Source organism: Rhinatrema bivittatum, chromosome 6 (assembly GCF_901001135.1).
Source record: "Rhinatrema bivittatum chromosome 6, aRhiBiv1.1, whole genome shotgun sequence".
Taxonomy (NCBI): Eukaryota; Metazoa; Chordata; class Amphibia; order Gymnophiona; family Rhinatrematidae; genus Rhinatrema; species Rhinatrema bivittatum.
The window spans coordinates 82,923,043-82,948,063 of record NC_042620.1 but is presented as its reverse complement, the minus strand read 5'-3'; the positions used below and the strand labels follow the sequence as shown (position 1 = coordinate 82,948,063).

The following is a 25,021-nucleotide window of genomic DNA, read 5'->3' as shown; positions in this document are numbered from 1 at the left end:
TAGTAAATGGCAGAGTAGACCCAGATGGGAAGGATCTAACTACCCTTCCTCTTCTTTCCCATATACAACCCAAGGAGGAAACTAAATAAAGATGAGAGTACTCACAGGATCATAACCTTCTCTCCAAAATATTTCCTAGACACATGCCCTTTTGGAGCACAGCTTCAGCAGTGGCACACCACAGGACCCAATATTTTATGGATATGTTCCAGCACTGCCCAGTGATATCACACCACAACAGAAACAAAGAGGAAACAAATGAAAAAAACAAAAAATTCCAGGCCCAGGAATGCAGGTTCCATACAACTCTTTTAGCTTGCCCTTCAGAGATGCCACAGAATTCGACATTTTATCGGCATGTTTCAGCACTGCCTAATGACATCACGCCAGCATAGAGAGGAAGAGAGAACCAATTAAGAAAAACAAAGTTCCAGGCTAAGGAATGCAGATAATAGTTCCAAGCAGCTTTCCTCTTCTAGTTTGCCACTCCACATGCTAACTTTATATTCCTTGGTCCTATGCAAGAGGGCTTTGAAAGTATTTACAGAGTGGTGTCACAGCTCCAAGGCTCTGGTTTTAGCACAGTTTTTATTTTAATTATGTTTTTGAACCAACAAGAGGGGAAACTATTTTAGACCTAGTCCTTAGTGAAATACAGGATTTAATGTGAGAGGAAACAGTGTTGAAGCCACTTGGCAATAGTAATCACAACATTATCAAATCTGACTTAAGTAGAGGAATCGCAAAAAAGAAATTTACTAAAATAGCATTTAACTTTCAAAAAGGTGACTGATAAAATGAGGAAAATGATTAAGAAAACCTGAAAGTAGCAACTGCAAAGTTTAAGAATTTAGCTCAGGCGTGGATATTTAAAAATACCATCGTGGAAGCCCAGAGCAGATGTATTCCACGCATTAGAAAAGGTGGAAAGAAGGCTAAACAACTACCGGCATGGTTGAAAGGTTGAGAGGCTATAATATGTAAAAACTTTTTAAGAAATGGAAAAGGCATTCGGATAAAGAAAAGAGGAAATAGCATAAGCACTGGCAAGTCAGATGCAAAGCACCGATAAGGAAAGCAAAGAGAGAATTTGAAAAGAAGCTTGCCATGGAAGCAAAAATTCATAATAAAAACTTTTTCAGGTGCATTCGAGGTAAAAAGCCTGTGAGGGAGTCAGTTGGACCATTACATGATCAAGCGGTAAAAAGAGCACTTAGGGATAACAAATCCATAGCAGAGACTAAATGAATTCTTTGCTTCACTGAAGAAGATGTAAGAGATTTACCAATGCCAGAAATGATATTGAAAGGTGATGATTCAGAGGAACTGAAATAAATCTCTGTCAATTTGCCATAGTACATCTTCCAGGTTTACTAACTAAACAGTAGCAAATCACCTGGACCAGATTCTATACATCCCAGAGTGCTAAAAGAACTGAGAAATGAAATTGTGGGCCTGCTATTGGAAATGTATAAGCTATCAATAACATCATCTGTGGTACCTGAAGACTGGAAAGTTGCCAATGTAACACCAATTTTTAAAAAGGGATCAAGTGGCGATCCAGGCAGTTACAGACCAGTGAGTCTGACTTCTGTGGCAGGCAAAATGGTAGAAACTATCAGAAGAACAAAATCCTGAACATATAGATAAGCATAGGTTAATGTGAGAAAGCCAACATGGATTTAGCCAAGGGAAATCTTGCCTCTTAAATTTGCTACATTTTTTGAAAGCATAAACAAACATTTGGCTAGAGGTTAGCTAATTGATATAATGTGTCTGGATTTCCAGAAAGCATTTGACAAAGTCCCTCATGAGAGACTTCTTAAGAAATCAGAAAGTCATGGGATAGGTGGCAGTGTCCTCCTGTGGATTGCCAACTGGTTAAAAGATAGAAAACAGTGGGTAGGGCTATATGGTAAATCTTCCGAATGGAAAAATGTGAATAATGGAGTGCCCCAGGGATCTGTTCTGGGACCGATGCTTTTTAATATATTTATTTATTTAACACTTTTTTATACCGACCTTCATAGTAATAACCATATCGATTTGCCAATGACAAAATTATTCAAAGTTGTCAAATCACAAAAAGATTGTAAGAAATTGCAAGAGGACATTGCAAAAATGGGAGACTGGGCATGCAAATGTCAAATGAAATTTAATGTAGACAAGTGCAAAGTGATGCATTTAGGGAAGAGAAATCCAAATTGTAGTTACAAAATGCAAGGCTCCACATTAGGAGTCACCACTCAGGAAAAGGATCTAGGTGTTATCCTTGAAAATACCTTGAAATCTTCTGCTCAGTGTGCAGCAGTAGCCAAAAAAGCAAATAGAATGCTTGGGATTATTAGGAAACGAATGGAGAATAAAACAGAGAATATCATAATGCCTCTGTATTGCTCCATGGTACAAACTCATCTTGAGGTATTGTGTTCAGTTCTGGTCACCATATCTCAAGAAAGATATAGCAGAATTAAAAAAGGTACAGAGAAGAGTGATCAAGATGATAAAGGAGATGGAACAATTCCCCTATGAAGAAAGGCACAATTCCCCTATGAAGAAAGGCACAATTCCCCTATGAAGAAAGGCTAAAGAGGTTAGGACTCTTCAGCTTGGAGAAGAGATGGCTGAGGGGAGATATGGGATTAGTAGCTTGGGATCTATTCAATCAATGTTTGGGTACTTGCCAGGTACTTGTGACTTGGTTGGCCACTGTTGGACACAGGATACTGGATTTGATGGTCCCTTGGTATGACCCAGTATGGCATATCTTATGTTCTTTCCCTTGAGTTAATTACTGTTCACAGGTCTCCCTGTCCCACTTTTTCTTCTGGCAAAATCAAGAGGAAAGGAGCTTATCAGGAAGAATATCTGCAGAAGGTGCACAGCAGAAGAGAAATTCATCAAAAAGACTATTTTCACAGTATTTCCATTTTGCTTTGTAAGTTCTGTAGAAGAACCTTATCTGCTCTTCACAGAAAAGTATATAGTGGTCACACAAAACTTCCAGTCCAGTTCCTCCCACATATAAAGTTACACATGCAGTCTGAAAAACCAAAGGGGTCAAGGTGGTATAGGGCAGCCTAGATGGAAGTTGCATCTGCAGCTCAGGAACAGATGCTACAGTAACACCACAGATAATGCTGACTAGAGTATGCAGCAATGCTACTTGTCAAAAATTGTTTTAGATGTATATAAGCAACATATTGTGGCTACCGTGCTAGTCCATTTGAATATATGTGCATAAGGGTCAAACTGTTGTAGGAGAAACATTTTTTATTGGACTAACGCAATACACACACAGGTCAATATTCAAAGGCATTTAGCTGGGCAACCTGCAAGTTATCCAGCTAAATGCTCACTTTTAAATATCTTCAGCACTTATTCAGCTAAACTTTATCCGGATAAGTTATTATCCAGATAAAATTTAGCCAGATAATTGGGAGGCATTTTGGGATCACTCTGGGACAGGACTGAGATATTTGGCTAACTGATATTTTAGCCAAATAAGTTATTTGGCTATCTCCAGACATGTGCAGAAACAAGATTAAAGTTACTCAGGAACACGTTCCTGGATCTTTAACTTAAGCAGCTACATTCGTACAACATAAGCCATTAAGCAGTGCTAGAAAAAAAAAAAAAACTGCCTCACCTATGTCATATGCCCCATCACTTGACTCCTACCCCAGTGAAATCAATGCCAGCCCACCTCCCCCGCCTCCTAAAAATTTCAGCATCACAATCCTATAGGCCCAAAAGGCTTCTCTCCACCTTCCAACCCCAAAAAGTCGCACCATAATTGCTGTTCTTCAAAAGGACACCCTCCGCCAATACCCATCACCTCCACCTGGATCCCCTCACAATCTGCTTACTGCATCCAGAAGATATGAAGAGGCATCTGGTTCCCAGTGTGTCCAACATAAATTACCAGCATTGCTGTTGAAGCAATATTCTGATAGTAACGCTGATAGCTTGTGCTGTCAGAGTCAAGCTAGTTCTGAGATCCCAGTCATGGTAAGACTACTGGGGAAGGTCTGGTGGGAGGGGGGGGGGGGGAGAGAGGTTCAGGTACTGATGACAGGTTGGGGAAGAATCCTTCCTGCTGAAGGCCAGTGGGAAGGGGGATGGAGGCTTTTTGGACCTACAGTTTCACAAAATTAACTTTTTTGGGGAGGCTGAAGGGGCAGGTAGGAGGTGAAGATGGGTTAGCCAGCAAGGTCAACATTAATTTCACTAGGGTGATAGTCGGTAGATTGAGCTGACAGGCCCAAGAGGCAGTTTTTTTCTTCATAGAACATCACTTAACTGACAATATGCTTTTCAATACAGCCAGTTAAGGTAAAATTAGTGATAACTTTAAGTGAATAAGTTATGCATTATTTGAGTATTTAAATATTGGCCTCTCAAAATGTAGTCATGGAAGCTAAGCGCCTTTCATCCAAACTAATGTCAGGGTAATCCAGACAAGCCCCCAGTGTCAGGTTCTTGCCCCCTCTGGATCCCAAAGGACCTTCACACTTCTCTCTCTCAGACTCATGTGTGAAGCATAGATCTTTGAAGTACTTGAAAGACCCAAGTTCAGTTCTAACAAACAGTGGAAATTAACAGAAACTACATGAAAGTAAGTGTTCATACAGGTAAACAGACAAAGCTGGCAAACAGATACCTTCTCAGTTGAGAAGGAATCTGTTGATGAAGGAAGCATAGCTCTCAAACATTAGTCATCTATACATTGAGTTAGTTTGATAAAAATACTTACTCATTTCTATATAAAATATACATATAATCTGTAATTTTAAACTTTCAAAGCTAATTATCTGACATGCTTTATTTCAGTGTTTCCCAACCCTCTCCTGGAGGCACACCTAGCCGGTCAGGTTTTCAGGATTGCCGCAATAAATATGCATGAGATTGATTTGCATACCCTGGGTCTCCAATGTATGCAAATCTCTCTCATGCATATTCATTATGGATATTCTGAAAACCTGACTGGTTAGGTGTGCCTCCAGGAGAGGGTTGGGAAACACTGCTTTATTTCTATCTTTGTTGTCAGAGATTTTTGCCAACTGCATTGTTTTCAGTCTCCCCTTTACTTTTATCTTGTCTATCTTTCCCTGCCTCCTTTTCCTAGTTCTTTTCTATTTTGCTGCCTTATGTGTGTCACTTCTCCATATCCCAACTCTCCTCCTCCTCTCTTCTGTTTGACACTAACCTTTAGCACACAAAAGGGGCAGAGTAAGCAGCACACACATATAAGGCAAATGCAGCCTAACTAATGTGTGGCAGACATAAATCACTGGTCAATACATCTTAGCAGAAAAAAACTTATTGTAGATATAGTCACGTCAGTGGTATACATTAATTAAGGGAATTTAAGGTTGTAGTTGTCCTTGCTTTCACACTACAACCTTAAATTCCCTTGATTAATGACGTGACTATATCTACAATAAAGGTTTTTTCTGCTAAGATGTACTGACCAGTGAGTTACATCTGCCATGCATTAGTTAGTCTGCATGACACTAATCTTTCACATACATTGCATCTATCTCCACTGCTCTCCTTCCCTGCTTATCTTTATCTTTACTCCATTGCTATTCTGACTCCCATCCCTCCTCTCCATCAATCCCAACAACCTTATTCCTTTATTTCCCCCTCTCTCATTTCTCAGCCCCACTGTCCTCTACTAGTCCTCCATTTCCTCATTCCCAACTTCCCTACCTCTGTTGATCACCTTCACTGCCCCTCCTCTTCCTCCATCTATCATCTCATCCCAATTTCCAACCTCCAGCTCTAATACCCCGTTGCCCTTTACGTCTCCTTCTCTCCTCCCTTAATCATTTTTGTCTATCTTCATCTCCCTCTCTACTAGGATTCTCTCTCTCTCTGTTTCCCTTTCTTCTCCGCCTCACCCTTTGTCTTGCGCCTCCTGGGCAACAGTTGCTGTTCTGCCCATCAGTTGCCCATTGGGACCAAATGTTTCTAGGCAAAAGCCACTGTTCATCTCATTAGCAGAATGGAGAAATAGATTCTAATGAACTGCATTGCTCCTCACATCATTAGACCAATGGCTACAGCCATTGACCATCTTCTTGATACCCAGAAGAGAAAGACACTGCCAGGCTGCAGCTATACTTGCCCCTGTCTGCGGCCCAGTGAGATGGGAGTGGGGGATACTACATGACTGGGTTTGTGGGGCAGAAGTATAACAAAACAGCATGAGAAGAACTATTCTCTTGGTATTTTCATCCAAACATGAGGCAAATGTTTTTATGGCTTTGTATTTAGCTCAATTTCAGGATGAAAGGGGGTGGGGGGGGGGGGGAAGGCCTGTATAATTTGAGGTTCAGTTAACCAAGGAAAATCAGGGGTTTATTATTGGAGACAGCATTTTAATCAATCACTATACAAAATATTGCTTTTTTTAAGCAATAAGAAAATCCAAAATGAATGAACTCTTCTTGGAAGTGCTTCATTTTATATTTCCAAATACAAGAATACAAAAAGGTGTTTCCAATTTTTTACTGAAAGAATAAAATATGACAAACATTTTAAGTCTAATTACCCTGCAGGTGTGTGAAACCTTAAACTAGAGGCGGGTAAATCAAGAACATCTGAATAGTCAACATAGAGAGTAAAAGTAAATATATTAGTTTGATCTAGGAAAAACACAAAACTTTGTAAGAATGCTGTTTTGGTTTATAGCAGCATTAAACATTTTCAGATGATTTACTGCATCTATCCGGAAGGTTGGCTATTCCTGTAATCTATAGTGGTTGATGTGGAAGACCAGAATCTAACAGACTAGACAAAGTAATTTGCATATGCTGTATTCATTGCAATCTCAAATTGCTTTTAACCAAAGGAAGTTGTTTACAACATGAAGCATCTTCCCTTAGATACACTATTGCTGTGAAAACCAATTACAGTAAATTAATATGCAAAACAGTCTATCATACAAGTGTCACTAATATAATCAAAAGAGAAAAGGCAAAGTTACATACCGTCGTAATATACAATGGCTCCTACAAGCTTGTCTTTCTTCAGCATTGGAAAAAGTTCCAAGGCTTTTGATTTGCTGAGGACATAACTGGTTTTCAGACATTGACTTCCAGCTACAAGGTCATATGCTTTTATTCCAATCCAAAAATAAGGCAATTGCCACCATCTAAAGCATAATGAAAAGATTTCAAAGAAATGAGTATCTACAGTACCTGAATTTAATCCTCTTTGAAATGCCTGAAAGATGAAATGTAAATCAGATAAATAACATAACTCAGACAAGAAATATTTGTATACTTCAGAAACATCTTGCAAATATAATTAACATTAAAAAGCATTGAAATAGCAAACATTTATAGGGGTGTCATAAAATCAAAGCAAAAATAATTTCTACTTGTTGCAAAATTTAAATGAGGTTAAGTCTTTGGTAGTGAAGCGCTAGCTCTTCTTTACTCTGAGACTTAAGATATTTATATACCGTTTTTTAAAATAAAATTTTATCAAAACGGTTTACAGGGATAAAAATAAAAATAATAAAACAAATTAAAATTAAGAATAAAATGTACATAAATTAACAAATAGCTAGATAAGTACTAGCATTTAAACAAAAACTTTCTTTTAATTTTTTTAATTAAAGTGCTGTGCCTTGGGTGTAACTGGGGAATTAGGCAAAAGGGGAGGGGAGCCTGAATCGAGTTGGAAGTGGGAGAGAAGCCGACGCAGGCAGCCCGAGAAGGAGGCGGAGACGAGTAAGACCTGCACAGCTGTGAACCCTCTTGCCGGTGACATCACTCCTGCGTCCGGGTCCTGAAAAGAGCGCGGGTTGGCAGTAGAGACCGGAGCCTGAATCGAGTTGGAAGTGGGAGAGAAGCCGACGCAGGCAGCCCGAGAAGGAGGCGGAGACGAGTAAGACCTGCACAGCTGTGAACCCTCTTGCCGGTGACATCACTCCTGCGCCCGGGTCCTGAAAAGAGCGCGGGTTGGCAGTAGAGACCGGAGCCTGAATCGAGTTGGAAGTGGGAGAGAAGCCGACGCAGGCAGCCCGAGAAGGAGGCGGAGACGAGTAAGACCTGCACAGCTGTGAACCCTCTTGCCGGTGACATCACTCCTGCGTCCGGGTCCTGAAAAGAGCGCGGGTTGGCAGTAGAGACCGGAGCCTGAATCGAGTTGGAAGTGGGAGAGAAGCCGACGCAGGCAGCCCGAGAAGGAGGCGGAGACGAGTAAGACCTGCACAGCTGTGAACCCTCTTGCCGGTGACATCACTCCTGCGCCCGGGTCCTGAAAAGAGCGCGGGTTGGCAGTAGAGACCGGAGCCTGAATCGAGTTGGAAGTGGGAGAGAAGCCGACGCAGGCAGCCCGAGAAGGAGGCGGAGACGAGTAAGACCTGCACAGCTGTGAACCCTCTTGCCGGTGACATCACTCCTGCGTCCGGGTCCTGAAAAGAACGCGGGACTGCGGCGCACCGAGCCGCCGGCGCATCGTCTAAGCCGCGCACGTCAAAGGCGCGTGCGATTGACTTAGATCGACTTGGATCGCTTGGATTGATAGCGATTGATTTATCGTGAAATATATGGGGCAGAAAAGGAAGGCAAAGATTGTGTCATCCTCTCCAGCTCCCCTCGCTTCAGGGCCTATGGACGCACACGTCTATAAAGTATCGCCATTAAGGGGCGGAGAGAGGGACACTTTGGAAGTCTCTCTGAGCCCCGGCATCGGGCCAACACCTCCTCAACCCCCACTGGAACTATCAGGTGAAACCAGTAGAAGATCAGCAATAGTAAGTGACGGTGAAAGTTTTTCACAACAGCTGAGTATTGCATGTGCTCCCTGTTCAGAGCTAATACAGCAAGGAACAGGTGAGGGATCCCTGATAACTAACATTGATAGCGTCAGGCTTCCGGCTGTGGACGCAGCCAATGTGACAATGGGGGATTTGTGGAGGATGATGGTAAAACTGGATTCCAATGTAACACAGATGAATATCTCATTAGGAGCTGTGGTTAATAAAAATAAGATTCTTATACAGGAACAAGGGAAAAGTTTGAATAATTTAGAGGTATCTGTTCAAAATGTAAAGATGGAAATGGAAAATGTAAAAAAGCTGGAAAGTATGCATACATCTGATAATATTGTATTACATTCTAATATGGAAAATCTGGAGAATTTAATGCGTAAAAAAAACTTGCGCATTGTAAATTTTCCAGTGACGAGGCTTCTGTCATCATTTGAGATGTTTTCTAAATATGTAAAAGAAATTTTGGTTTGGAATGAGGTTCCAGCAGTGTCAAAAATGTATTATTTTCCATCCCTAACAGGAGATAATCCTGGGAGGGAGGGGGAAAATTCACCTGGAATTTCCACTTTTCTCGAGGAATCTGTGGATCTCATAAATAAAAGAGCAACTTTGTTTGTCTCTTTTATTTCAGAGAGAGATAAAGAGATAGTTATGGAAAAGTTTTTCAAATCTAAAGATATATTGTTTTGTGGGCATAAGGTTTATATCTTTCCTGACGTATCCAGACCAACCCAGGTCAGGAGGAAACAATTTCTTGCCCTAAAAAATAGAGTAATAGAACTTGGGGCTACTTTTTTTTTTAAAGTACCCCAGTAAATGCTTTATTAATTATCAAGGGAAAAAATTTATTTTTTCCCAACCGTTTCATTTGGAAAATTTTCTTAGAGATAAGAGTCAGGTTCAATTGGAAAACGAAGTTTCATCAATGTTAGCCCAAGAATGATACTAGACTATCTACTCCCTCCGTTTAAATAATGTATAGTAGAATTATATGGTTAAAGGGCTCCCATATTATTAGTTTATATTATAGCAGCGTGTTAGTTTATGGAGAGTTGAATAACTTGTTGTTTGTATTTGGAATTTAAGGCTGCTATAATTATTTTCCTTTTATTATGTAAAAGAAATATGATTTTACATTGTAAATGTCATGAAAAATTAATAAAGTGTAAATTATAAAAAAAAAAAAAAAACAAATTAAAATTAAGAATAAAATGTACATAAATTAACAAATAGCTAGATAAGTACTAGCATTTAAACAAAAACTTTCTTTTAATTTTTTTAATTAAAGTGCTGTGCCTTGGGTGTAACTGGGGAATTAGGCAAAAGGGGAGGGAGAGGGGGGAAGGTGGAATAAGGTATAGGAAGGGTTCATTGAAGAAAGAGGGAAGGAAGAAAGGGAATGGAGGGGAGAATGAATGGGTTAGGTAAGGAGGATAATTTGATAAATGTGTCTTTGGATATGAATAAATGTGTTGGTAGAATGGAAAATCTGAGCAAAAAATGAATCAAGAAAGTGGAGGGGAGGTGGATGAGACTTGAAAATTGGAGGTATAATGACTTGATGGGATATTGAATGCAATTTGAAAAAGGTATGTTTTGAGGGATTTTTTGAAGTGAAGAGGATTTGATATTAAGCGAAGAGGATTGGGTAGAGAATTCCAGAGGAATGGTCCGGCTACTGAAAACGCTCTCTTTCTGGTGATGTCTAATCTAGCTTGTCGAGGTGATGGAATATCTAGGAGATTTTGAGTGAGTGATCTTAAATGTCGAGTAGGTTTATAGATACAGAGTAAGGAACAGAGCCAAGCTGAGGAAGAATTATGGATTAAGCTATGAATGATAGAAAGTACTTTGTATTTTATTCTGAATGTTATGGGTAACCAATGAAGAGATTGTAAAGTAGGGGTGATATGATTACGGAGAGAAATGCCAAATAATATACGGGCTGCACTGTTTTGGACTAGTTGTAAAGAATGAATTGAAGAGTCAGGTAATCCTAAGTAGAGAGCATTGAAATAGTCTAAGCCAGAAAAAATTAAAGCTTGAAGAATAGTTCTGAAATCATGGTGGAAAAGAAGTGGACGAAGACGTTTTAGAAGTTGTAGTTTGTAGAACTATTTTTTTGTTAAGGAGGAGATATTATGTTTCATAGAAAGATCTATATTTATGATTACTCCAAGATTTGTGGCATGGTGTGTTATTGGAATGGATATACCGTTGGTTATCAGCTGTGTTGGTGGACCTATTGAGGTATCTGAAATGGATGTTAGATGTACAATTTCAGTTTTTGATGGGTTCAATTTTAAATGATTGTAAGAGAGCCAAGAGTTGATAGTGGATAGATAGAGTGAGACCAAAGATAAAGTAGCAGACCAGGATGTTTTATAAGGAACAACATTGCTTTGCAGAGATGTTAGTGGACTACCCCAAGTTGATTGTGCTGGATGATTTTAATATTCATATTGATGCAGATCTCACTGGGGAAGAATTTTTTTTGCTAAAGTTTGGTCTTGTGCAGTTGGTTCAGGAAACAGAACATACACTGGATCTTGTATTCTTTTGCATCAACTCACAAAGTCAAGTTATTATAGTCTGAGTAAGCAACATAATCACAGATGCCCACTGACTGGACAATATGTGATCATTCATGTCTTCCTCTTCACTGGACAGACTTTTTTTTTTTTTATCTTTTCCAATTTCGCAGGGTCAGTTACTGGTTGCCTGAAATCCAAATCCTACTGGAAAGTTTCTGATCTCTAGCAATCTAGATCCTCTGGTATTATCAGATCATGAACTAAACATATCTTACTTAGAAGGTAAGAGGTCCATATTCAGAGGCACTTAGCCAGCGATTTCAAAAGTTAGCGATGTTCTGGTGGTGTAACTGGGAGTAGTTGAGTTAGCCACCTAAGGTAACCAACTAACTCTGATATTCTGTCATTCAGGCTTCTGTTAATTAAGCCAAAGGCCTTATATTGAATGGGCTAAAACATTCATTTGATGTACTAAGAAGGAAATGAGAAGAGTGGCCCTGAAAAGTTAGCTACTTAGGTCCATAAAATAATTTCACAAGTGCAGAAGTAATTTGAGGATGTACAGTTCAAAGAGCAAGCAATGGAGAAACTGAGTCCTGTTTGAGTCTAGATTGATTAAATTCATTGAGGTCACTACAGAGGATGTAGATAGCATTTGCAGGGATTGTGAGCAACAATATCTGCAGGAGACCCTGGTTTTTCAGCTTTAGTTATTTTAAAAAAGGATGAATATTTGGCTACTTTGCATGATCTAGGCTTAACTCATTCATCTTTGAAGGAAGGTGTGGTTCCTCACACACTCAAAATGACAGTGGGCAACCACAGTTGAAGAAAGTCCATGCCTGAGAACTACAGTCCAGTGTCTAATTTCATTTTTGAGAAAAATCCTGGAGAAAATGGTGCTTCTGTAGTTACAGCAATTTTATTTAAAACTTTTATATTCTGCAACATAAATATTTGTCTAGTGCAGAGCACAACATAACATTCATAAAGTATACATTAACATCCATAAGATAATATCAATGTAATATAATATCAAAAGCCAACTCATCCACTGCTAAAAATCAACCTACACACACAGGTAGATATAGATATATACACACTTCATTAAAAAAACATGCCTTTAATTTCTTTCTAAAAATCTTCATGCCGTTATACTGGCAAGGCATTCCATAGCAGGGGAGCAACATAGGTAAATGCTTGCAAACATGTGGACTGTAATTTATATTCGCGACTAGAAGGCTTAGGGGCAGATTTTAAAAGTCCTGCGCGCGTAAATCCAGCTGGATTTACATGCGCAGGGGACATGCGCGCCGGCGTGCCTATGTTGCATAGGCCACTGGTGTGCGCAAAGCCCCAGGACGCACATACGTCCCGGGGCTTTGCTTGGGGGGCGTGTCGGGGGCAGTGCGGCATTTGGGGGCGCTCTGGGTGCGGGGAATTGGGCGTGGTGCCAACCCAGGGGCGTGGCCGAGGCCTCTGAACCAGCCCCCAGGCCGGGGAATGGCGCGCTGGCAGCCCACTGGCAGGCGTAACTTTTGTAACAAAGGTAGAGGGGGGATTTAGTTAGGACTGGGGGGTGGGTTAGGTTGGGGAAGGGAGGGGAGGGGAGCCAGAAAAAAAGTTCCCTCAGAGGCCACTCCAATTTCAGAGCTGCCTCGGAGGGAATAGAGGCAGGCTGCTCGGCGGGCACAAGTTGCACAATTGTGCACCCCTCTGCTCGCGCCGACCCTGGATTTCATAACATGTGTGTGGCAGTGCACGCATGTTATACCGCGCACATGTTATAAAATCAGCGTAGATTTGATCGCGCTGGGTTGCGTGAACAAATCTACGCCTGCGCATAACTTTAAAAATCTACCCCAAAGTGAGTAAGTTGGTATCCACAGAGGATATCCATGGTTAAAAGTTTATGTACAATAGTTAGAATCTTAATTTGCTGACAATGAGTTAAATCAATGCATACATAAATCAGGATTCAGAAATATCTTAGTATTTATTTTAAAAATTTGTAGCCTGCTGATCTACGAAACTCATAAGGTAACAGAACATTCACAATATAATCCCAAAAACATAAAACAATTAAATTTAACAGCTGGTGGCTGAAAGGAATCAGTACGTTTTTGCTTGGGAAATTGTTTGGTTTTTTTTTAAAGTATTGAGGCAAAATGAAATGTATTTGGTAATATTATTTAGTGTGTTTGTGCTTTTAATAGTCAGTAAGGCAGCAAATAAACAGACGTTTGACTGTTTGTATTTTTAAATAGAGAGTCAGTAAGGCAGCTAGTAAGCAGTAGTTAGAGTGTTTGTATACTTTAAAAAAAAAAGAAAGTAGCCAGAAGCTAGAAATAAGCTAGGAGCAGTATATACCTAAGTAAAAAGGTTGAAAAGTTCAGTTCAGTTACTCACCTTGGAAAAGTGTTGAGGTAGTGTGATTTGGTTTGATTAAGTACCAACATGTGTTAAACAAGTCACTCTGACTGACTAACTGAAGTTAGACTGTTTGTATTTCCCAACCCTCCCACCCCTTGCCCATCCACCCCAGCTCATCCTTTAATTTATAGGTAGGTGCCACTTTAAAAAAACCCTAAAAAAACCCAACACCTTATTAAGAGTTTGATCATTCCCACAACCAGACATATAGTGAATTCACTAATACATTTAAAGGACATTAATTAGACACATTCCTACTCCCATAGCAACCTAAAACTTAAGTAGGAACTTAAATTTGAGATGAAGGTAGCAGTCCAGCAGCAAGAGGGGGCTTCTCAGTCTTTTGCATCGAGTGTCACATGTATGATTTTTTACCTGCCGGTGAGAAATTGTATATGTGCATGCGATGCAAAGAACTCCTGGCTCTCAGAGAACAAGTCTGATCACTGGAGGCTAGAGTGGTAGACCTGGAGGAGCTGAGGCAGACAGAGAGGTATATAGATGGGACCTTCAGTGACATAGTAGCCAACTCCCAACTTCAGACTGGCAGCCCTGGTGCTGCCTTGGAGGACGAAGGTCTCATGATTGGAAAGCATCAACCTGATGCAGCAGGAAAGAATCCTGTAGCAAGGACCTGCTCTCCAGGTGATGCATTGTCCTTTCACACCGAGGATATCTCCCCAAGGCCTACTGTCCAGGAGGGAAGGGTTAGGTCGGCCGTCACAGTTGGTGATTCGATTACTAGGAATGTAGACAGCTGGGTGGCTGGTGGGCGTGAGGATCGCCTGGTAACATGCCTACCTGGTGCAAAGGTGGCGGACCTCACGCGTCACCTAAATAGGATTTTAGACAGTGCTGGGGAGGAGCCGGCTGTCATGGTACATGTGGGCACCAACAACATAGGAAAATGTGGGAGGGAGGTTCTGGAAGCCAAATTTAGACTCTTAGGTAGAAAGCTTATATCCAGAACCTCCAGGGTAGCATTCTCTGAAATACTCCCTTTTCCACGCGCAGGTCACCAGAGGCAGGCAGAGCTCCGGAGTCTCAATGCAAGGATGAGACGATGGTGCAAAGAAGAGGAATTCAGTTTTGTTAGGAACTGGGGAACCTTTTGGGGAAGGGCGGGGGCTCTTCTGAAGGGATGGGCTCCACCTTAACCAGGGTGGAACCAGATTGCTGGCGCTAACTTTTAAAAAGGAGCTTTTACACTAGAACAAAGGGGAAAGCAGACAATCGCTCAGCAGCGCATGGTTCGGAGAGAGGTATCTTCAAAGGATACTAATGATGCATTAGAATTAGGGCATCCTGACAGTGAGGTTCCAATTATAAGAAAAGTAGTTCAAGTGCCAGTAACTAAAAATTCCGCTAAGCTAAAAAATTCTAACTTATCCCTATCAATTAAAAAGCAGAATGAAAATACAAACAAAAAACAAACTTTGAAATGTTTGTATGCTAATGCCAGAAGTCTAAGAAGTAAGATGGGAGACTTAGAATGTATAGCAGTGAATGATGGCATAAACTTAATTGGCATCTCAGAGACATGGTGGAAGGAGGACAACCAATGGGACAGTGCTATATCGGGGTACAAATTATATCGAGATGACAGAGAGGAGCACCCGGGAGGCTGTGTGGCGCTTTATTTCCGGGATGGCATGGAGTCCAACAGGATAAAAATCCTGCATGAGACTAAGTGCACAATTGAATCTTTATGGGTAGAAATCCCTTGTGTGTAAGGGAAGACTAGGGTGATAGGAGTATACTACCGTCCATCTGGCAAAGATGGTGAGACTGACAGTGAAATGCTAAGAGAAATTAGGGAAGCTAACCAAATTGGTAGTGCGGTAATAATGGGAGACTTCAATTACTCCAATATTCACTGGGTAAATGTTTCATTGGTATATGCTAGAGATATAAGGTTCCTGGATGGAATAAATGACATTTTTATGGAGCAATTGTCCCAGGAACCAACAAGAGAGGGAGCAATTTTAGATCTAATTCTCAGTGGAGGACAGGATTTGGTGAGAGAGGTAATGGTGGTGGGGCTGCTTGGCAATAGTGATCATAATATGATCAAATTTGAATTAATGACTGGAAGGGAGACAGTAAGCAAATCCACGGCTCTCTTGCTAAACTTAGGGAAACTTTGATAAAATGAGAAAAATTGTAAGAAAAAAACTGAAAGGAGTAGCTACAAAGGTAAAAAGTGTGCAAGAGGTGTGGTCATTGTTAAAAATATACCATCCTAGAAGCACAGTCCAGATGTATTCCACACATTAAAAAAAGGTGGAAAGAAGGCAAAATGATTACCGGCATGTTTAAAAGGGGAGGTGAAAGAAGCTATTTAAGCCAAAAGATCTTCATTCAAAAATTAGAAGAAGGATCCAACAGAAGAAAATAGGATAATGCATAAGAATGGCAAGTTAAATGTAAAACATTGATAAGACAGGCTAAGAGAGAATTTGAAAAGAAGTTGGCCGTAGATGCAAAAACTCACAGTAAAAACTTTTTAAAATATATCTGAAGCAGAAAGCCTGTGAGGGAGTCAGTTGGACCGTTAGATGATTGAGGGGTTAAAGGGGCACTTAGAGAAGATAAGGCCATCTCAGAAAGATTAAATGATTTCTTTGCTTCGGTGATTACTAAAGAGTATGTTGGGGTGATACCCATTCCGGAGAAGGTTTTCATGGGTAATGATTCAGATGGACTGAATCAAATCATGATGAACCTAGAAGATGTGGTAGACCTGATTGACAAACTGAAGAGTAGTAAATCACCTGGATCGGATGGTATACACCCCAGAGTTCTGAAGGAACTAAAGAATGAAATTTCAGACCTATTAGTAAAAATTTGTAACCTATCATTAAAATCATCCATTGTACCTGAAGACTGGAGGATAGCTAATGTAACCCAATATTTAAAAAGGGCTCCAGGGGCGATCCGGGAAACTACAGACTGGTTAGCCTGACTTCAGTGCCAGGAAAAATAGTGGAAAGTGTTCTAAACATCAAAATCACAGAACATACAGAAAGACATGGTTTAATGGAACAAAGTCAGCATGGCTTTACCCAAGGCAAGTCTTGCCTCACAAATCTGTTTCACTTTTTTGAAGGAGTTCATAAACATGTGGATAAAGGTGAACCGGTAGATGTAGTATACTTGGATTTTCAGAAGGCATTTGACAAATTTCCTCATGAGAGGCTTCTAGGAAAAGTAAGAGTCATGGGATAGGTGGCAATGTCCTTTCGTGGATTGCAAACTGGCTAAAAAACAGGAAACAGAGAGTAGGATTAAATGGACAATTTTCTCAGTGGAATGGAGTGGGCAGTGGAGTGCCTCAGGGATCTGTATTGGGACCCTTACTTTTCAATATATTTATAAATGATCTGGAAAGAAATAAGACGAGTGAGATAATCAAATTTGCAGTTGATACAAAATTGTTCAGAGTAGTTAAATCACAAGCAGATTGTGATAAATTGCAGGAAGACCTTGTGAGACTGGAAAATTGGGCATCAAAATGGCAGATGAAATGTAATGTGGATATGTGCAAAGTGATGCATATAGGGAAAAATAACCCATGCTACAGTTACACAATGTTAGGTTCCATATTAGGTGCTACAAACCAAGAAAGAGATCTAGGCGTCATAGTGGGTAACACATTGAAATAGTCTGTTCAGTGTGCAGCGGCAGACATAAAAAGCAAACAGAATGTTGGGAATTATTAGAAAGGCAATGGTGAATGAAACGGAAAATATCATAATACCTCTGTATCGCTCCATGGTGAGACCGCACCTTGAATACTGTGTACAATTCTGGTTGCCGCATCTCAAAAAAGATATAATTGCGATAGAGAAGGTACAGAGAAGGACTACCAAAATGATAAGGGGAATGGAACAGCTCCCCTATGAGGAAAGACTAAAGAGGTTAGGACTTTTCAGCTTGGAGAAGAGATGGCTGAGGGGGGCTATGATAGAGGTGTTTAAAAATCATGAGAGGTCTAGAACAGGTAGATGTGAATCGGTTATTTACTCTTTCGGATAATAGAAAGACTAGGGGGCACTCCATGAAGTTAGCATGTGGCACATTTAAAACTAATCGGAGAAAGTTCTTTTTTACTCAACGCACAATTAAACTCTGGAATTCGTTGCCAGAGGATGTGGTTAGTGCAGTTAGTATAACTGTGTTTAAAAAAGGATTGGATAAGTTCTTGGAGGAGAAGTCCATTACCTGCTATTAATTAAGTTGACTTAGAAAATAGCCACTGCTATTACTAGCAACGGTAACATGGAATAAACTTAGTTTTTGGGTACTTGCCAGGTTCTTATGGCCTGGATTGGCCACTGTTGGAAACAGGATGCTGGGCTTGATGGACCCTTGGTCTGACCCAGTATGGCATGTTCTTATATGCTTATGGGACGCTGGTAATGCCAGCTACAGCTGCCTTGCCAAGAAAGTAGGCCATAAAGTCCCCTGCTCATTACTATAGAAACCAGAGAGTCTAAGCCCACAAAAATAAACTGTGTCATTTATCATTTCGCATTGAAAGGTAACAGAAGTTAATATGTACAATGTACTCTCTATCTAGCTTGATGCACTCTCCACCTGGCTTCAATCAAGCTAGGCAGATTGTACATTGCACAAATCAACTCCGTTTTTACCTTTCATTGCTCAATATGTCAGAAAATCTTCAGTGAAGTCATCTTTGCTGTTCATACCTCTGTGTATGCAAAACTGACCCCCAAACCTATCCCACCCCCAAACCCCACCCCAAGTTAAAAGTGCCCCCTCTTACAGTGGTATAAATAGTAAGTTTACACATTGGCCTCTACAGAGGCTGGCTCTCTCTCTCTCTCTCCCCCTCAAACCGGCATGAGCAATAAAAACCTTTTCAGTCAGTTAACACACCCTCTGTGGATTAATCAACATGCGATGCGAAAAATGTATAATGTGTTGCGGAAAAGCAAGTTTGCTTACCGTAAACGGCGTTTCCGTAGATAGCAGGATGAATTAGCCATGCTGTCATGGGATCTGTCAATCAGGTCCAGGAGGCGGAGCTTTAACAAGCAGAGATTAGATTTTTGGTCTCTGCGGCTGCACGTGTGTTCCCGTGCAAGAAAGCAACAGATTCTCCTCAGTCTGTGATTAAGCGGTAGTATAGTCGAATAGATGGCGACTGCCAGGGAGAAGGGTGGGTCAGCATGGCTAATTCATCCTGCTATCGACGGAAACACCGTTTATGGTAAGCAAACTTGCTTTTTCCCGTTGATAGCAGGGCTGAATTAGCCATGCTGTCATGGGAGTCCCAAGCTCCCGATCACATTGTTTATGATATATATGATTGTACGTGATCATTAATAGTGTGGCAGTCACCGTGAAGAGGAGGATAGAGATTGCAGGATTGTGTGCCCTATCTTCGCATCAGCGGCTGCTTGTTGATCAAGGCAGTAGTGAGATGTGAAGGTATGGAGTGATGACCATGTAGCTGCCTTGCAAATGTCTATGGGCTGTACATTCTTAAGGTGTGCCAAGGAGGCCGCCACTGCTCTGACTTGGTGAGCGTTAGGAACAGAATTTAGCTGTAGTTTTTGATTGTGGTAGCAAAAGATGATGCATTGTGCTATCCAGTTGGAGATGGTGCGTTTAGCCACCATCTCCAACTGGATAGCGCCTTTGGGTCGAAAGAGACAAAGAGTTGAGAAACTCGGGAGTCCGAGTTTGTTCTGTCTTTGATGCTAAAGTTATTTTGCAATCTAGTGTATGCAGTAATTTTTCCCTATCATTTGCATGCGGTTTAGGGAAAAAGATGGGTAGTTCTATGGTTTGAATGAGATGAAACTGAGAAACCACTTTTGGTAGGAAGGACGGGTGAGTTCGGAGAACCACCTTCTGGTGATGAAACTGTAAATATGGAAAGTAATGGACCAAGGCCTGTAATTCACTGACTCGTCATGCTGATGTTACTGCCACGAGGAATGCTTCCTTCCATGTGAGGTATTTAATGTGTGCCGAGTCCATGGGTTCAAATGGGAAAAACATGAGATGTTCAAGAACTATGTTGAGGTTCCATGGAACTGGAGGCTTAGAGATCGGAGGACGAAGGTGAGTTAACCCCTTAATGAAACAGGATAGTAAGGGGTGATTGGATACAGGAATGTTAACTGGTCTATGATATGCGCCTATGGCACTGAGATGGACTCTAATGGATGATGTTTCTAGACCAGCTGCGTACAGTGTATGAAGATAATTCATGAGTAGCTCAGGTGAGCAGTCCAATAGTGGTATGCCTTTGGAAGTGCACCAGGTAGAGTAGCGTTTCCATATACAGCTATAATTTTTTCTCGTTGAGAGTGTCCTGGATTCTAACAAGATGAACTGTGCCGAAGTGGAAACTCCCTGTTCTGTTAAAAGGAGCCTTTCAATCTCCACGCTGTCGAGTGAAGCGATGAGTATAGTGGGTGTAGGAGCGTTCCTTGATCTTGGCAGAGAAGATCTGGACGATTCGGTAATCGAATTGGGACCATGATGGACAGTCTGAGAAAGAAACTGTACCACGGTTGCCTCGGCCAAGCCAGGGCTATGAGTATCAGTTGAGCTTTGTCTGCTATGCACTTCTGAATTGTCCTTGTTATGAGTGGTATGGGAGGAAAGGCATACAGGAGGCCTGTCGTCCATGGAATGAGGAAGGCATCCTGAGTGATCCTGAATTGGCTTGGTCTTATCGAGCAGAATTAGGGAGCTTGAGTAGTGATCTCCATTGCAAATAGATCTATCGCAGGCACCCCCATTGTATGAAGATGTCTTGGGCGATTTCCGAATTGAGTGCCTATTCGTGAGGATGAAAGATGCGGCTTAGCCTGTCCGCTCTTGTATTTGCCACTACCGGTAGGTAAGTTGCTTGCAGATGTATGCAATTTCAGTGAGCATGTTCGAAGATTGCCAGGGTCTCCTTGCAAAGGAACCATGAACTGGATCCTCCTTGTTTGTTGATGTAAAGCATTGCCACTTGATTGTCTGTGTATATCATGATCCTGCAACCTTTCAGGTGTTCCTGAAACATTTGTAGTGAATTTCGAATCGCTCTGAGTTCTAATAAATTTATTTGTAGGGTCTGCTCAGAGATTGTCCATAACCCTTGTGTTTCGTAAATCTCAAGATGTGCTCCTCATCCCTTGCGAGACACATCTGTGGTTAAGACTGCGTTGTGAGAGGGAGAATGAATAACGCCCCCCCCCCCCCTTGGACAGATGGAGTCTAGGAGCCACCATGTTATGTCCCGTCTCATCTCGGAAGTCAACGATAACTTCTGTGTCAACGTGTTGTTTCCATCGACGTTTTAGTCCCCATTGCAGGCATCTCATGTGTAGCCTGGTGTTGGGAACCATAAAAATAGCCGCAGCCATGTGGCCTAGGACTACTAAGATTTCTCTCACTGAAGGTCTCTGAGTATGGTCCAACACATGGAGAAGACTTGTGATATCCAGTCATTTGGTAGGTATGCCCGGTTGCAAGTGGTGTCCAGGCATGCTCCTATGAATTGCAGTTGTGTTGGTTGTAGGTGTGATTTCTGAAAGTTGATCACTAATCCTAATTCCTGTAAGCAGTGTATCACCTGATGGAGGTGATAGATTAAGATGCTCGGAGTTGAGGCGATTATCAGCCAATCGTCCAGATATGGAAAGATTGTTATGCCTTGTTTTCTGATATGAGCCACCATCACAACCATACATTTGGTGAAAACCCTGGGTGCAGCCGATAGTCCAAAGGGAAGAACTTTGTACTGGTAGTGATGATGCTTGTAGCGGAATCACAGGTATCGCCATGAAGATGGATGAATTGGAATATGTGTGTAAGCATCCTTTAGATCGATGGAACACATCCAGTTGTTGGGTTGAATCAGAGGTAGGATCGATTTCAACGATACCATCTTGAATTTTTCTTTGGTCAGGAATTTGTTTAATTCCCGTAGATCTAATATAGGGCGAAGGCCACCCGACTTTTTGGGTATGAGGAAGTATGGGGAATAAAATCCCACCTTTTGTGTTTTCGGGGAAATCTATCAAATGGCCTGCTGTTTGCAAAGCAACGCAATTTCCTCCCCCAGTTGTGGTTGGAAACTGACTCTTTAGAGTGGAAAAGTGAGGTAATATGGGTTTTGTGGCGAATTGGAGTTGATAGCCGTGACATACTATGTCTAAAACCCATTAATCGGTTGTTATTCTCTCCCAGGTTGCCAGGCAAGAATGAATTCTGCCAGGTGGTGCTTGATGTAGTGGTGGTGACTGGTTTATTAAAAAGATGGCGTTGATTTTACTGCAGCAGTTGGTTGTTGTGTCTGCTGTCTTTGGTTACGTGGCTTACCCCTAACGTTGAGTTGGGTTGTGTTGTGGTGGTTGGCAATGGTAAGATGGATACGCCTGTGAATGAAAGGATTGATAAGATCTGTAAGGTCTACGGGCATAGGATTGTCTACGAGTAGATCCCACATAACGCATGGTCGAGTAGTGAGATTGTGATGTTAAGGATTGGACTGCTAAAGCTTCCTCTTTTAATTTGCCGACTGTGTCTTGAAATCATTCTCCAAACAGGTTGTCTCCTGTACACGGGAGGTTCATTAGTTTCTCGTGTAAATCTTCTCGTATTGTACTAGAGCGTAACCATGCCATCCTACGGGCTGCGATGGCTGTTGCAGATGCTCTGGAAGATGTTTCAAATCCCTCATATAATCAACCCCAGAAGGTGTCGAGAATACTCCTCCATGTCATGAAGACGCATGGTATCTGCTCTGCCATCGAGGAAAGCATACCTTTTGTGGCCTATATGCACTCATATAGGTATTGTACCATGTAGAATTAATGGTGCATAATACTGGCATTCAACATTGAGTTATGGTACATTTTCCTGCCAAACTCATCTAAATATCGGTTGTCTTTGCCTGGTGGATATGAGGCATGCGACTTTGCTTTTTTGAATCTTTGCATTGCAGACTCTACCACAATTGAAGCATGTAGTAGTTGCGGCATAGAGTAAGGTGATGTTTTCGCATGCAAAATTTTATATCCGTTTTCTTTGAAACCGCTGACAGAGAGTAAAGTGTTTCCCAAGATTTCTGTAAGACTGTATGTAACAGTTCCTGTGGTGGAAGAGATGTTGGTTCTCCCGGAGCGTCAAAAATCTTTAGGAGACCAAAGGTTTCTGATCTAGGGTCTGTCTCCTTTTGTACCTCCAGATGTAATATCATGCCCAATTTTTCTAAAAATTGTGGGTATGTCAGGTCTTCTGGAGGGGAATACGGTTCATGTGGTTGTTCCTGCGGATCTGATGGGAATCCGGTAGATGACGATGGGGATGTTTGCGGAGACAAAGAATTGATAGGTTTATCTTGCTGTTGAATTGGTGAAATTGGACGTTTTGCTATTAGGGATGCTGGAGGCTGCACCGATGGTTCTCTAGAGGTATGTATATTGTGTTCCAGGGAACTCACAGATAGTTCGTTAGACATCTTAAAAGATGACTGAAGTGTTTCGTAAAAAACACCTCTTTTGTTTGAGGAGACATTGTTGAACAACCAGATTGCTTCGGTAACTCACATGGTTTAGGTTGCACCGGAGGAATTTGAGGGGAAGCACTTGGCACCTCATACTTCTGTCCCCTCTTGCCTTCTGTGGTCCTAACAGAATTATCTGAGGATGTAGATGCAGCAAAGGAAGTGATTTGTATGATGTCTTTGCGAGATAAGGTGCCTGTACTTCGTGTGTGGGAAGACCTAGAAGTAGAAGGGCTCACTTCCCATGTATCCCTTGTCTTCCCAGGTTTTTGATGTGAGTGACGTGACCGCCTATGGTGATAGCGTCCTGTGTGGATTCCACTTCCTGACGGCGATAGTCTTATACATTTTGATTTCACCTCTGTAGAATTGGAATCTGAAGAGGTGGAATGCAGTACCTCTGGAGAGTGATATCTTCATTTTACCCCATGTGGTATTGAATGATATGGGTGTTTGGACTGATGAAGTTCACCGTGCTTCAATTTCCTTGTTCTCGTGTGCTCCAATGCCTTCAGCGCCATATGTGCCGATGTTTTCTGTAGATTATGCACATATGTCGACTTGTGCGCATAAGCTTTCAGTGCCGTGCGGACAGATGTCTTCAGCCCCATTGTTTCCGGCGCTGAGCACAAAAAAGTGTCCTGCAATGTGCGTGCAGACTGCTCTGGCACCATGTGCGCATACGTCTTCGGCGCCGATGTCTGTTTGGGCGCAGAAGGTTCATGCGCCGATGGTGATTTAGGCGCAGAAGGTACTTTGGGCGCATAAGTTATAGGCGCCGAATTTCTAAGCGCCGTTGTTTCCTGCGCCGACCTTTGAGGCTCCGTCTGTCCTCTCGGATCCGGTGGCCTATGCTGTTTCGGCAAGTCCTTACCTCCAAGCCTCCACGACGACGCTTGTTTTGTAATGGAGCCGTTCTTGTCGAGGGGCCAGGTGAAGAATGAGCCTCTGATGGCTCTGAAAAACTGAAAAGTTCCCGAATCCTATAAACCCGCTGTTTTTGGGCTCTTGGGGACATTCGGGGACAACATTCACAATTTTTTTAATTGTGTTCTGGCCCCAGGCATCGGTAACATCGGTCATGGCAATTCGTGACCATTACCTTGCCACAGGTACAGGGTTTAAACCCCGACTTTTTTGACATTTCTTTAGAAAAACAATAAATGCTGAGGAGAAGTCAGCCCCGCGTGCGATCCTGCTCGCGGAAAAAAGACTGAGGAGAATCTGTTGCTTTCCTGCGCAGGAACACACGCGTAGCCACAGAGAACAAAAATCTAATCTCTGCTTGTTAAAGCTCCACCTCCCACACCTGATTGACAGGTCCCATGACAGCATGGCTAATTCAGCCCTGCTATCAACGGGAAAATTACCTTTCAGATGCAGGAGCAGGGAAATTAGCCTAACCACCCCATCTGTTTTATCATGGGTGCTATTTCCGCTATATTTATAGCATTTTGATGAATCTAGGTCTAAATAAAAAATACTAAAGTGATGCAGGTGAGCCTTGGATAATCAAACTGAATCTACTGCAAATTAAATTAAAGAGGACTAAAACTTAATAAAGCAGAAAACTTTAGTATAAGCTACAAAGTATCCAATATGTTACAAGTAGAATAGTATAAGGAACGTGGTTCTGTTTGGCACTTATTGGACCTCAGCGTGGCTTTCGAAACATCAATCATCCCATTTTGTTTAGACAATTAGCGAATATGGGACTATCAG

General features: G+C 41.6%; 1 protein-coding gene across 3 annotated transcripts in view; it reads right to left on the bottom strand.

Moving 5' to 3' along the window:
* Positions 1-25,021, bottom strand: part of GPD2 (glycerol-3-phosphate dehydrogenase 2) — a 516,322-nt gene that overhangs the window by 294,848 nt on the left and 196,453 nt on the right. For all 3 annotated transcript variants that reach the window (XM_029605520.1, XM_029605522.1, XM_029605521.1), the window contains one exon: positions 6,999-7,162. In XM_029605520.1, coding sequence (XP_029461380.1) covers positions 6,999-7,162 — 164 coding nt within the window. The remainder of the gene's footprint in view (positions 1-6,998; positions 7,163-25,021) is intronic.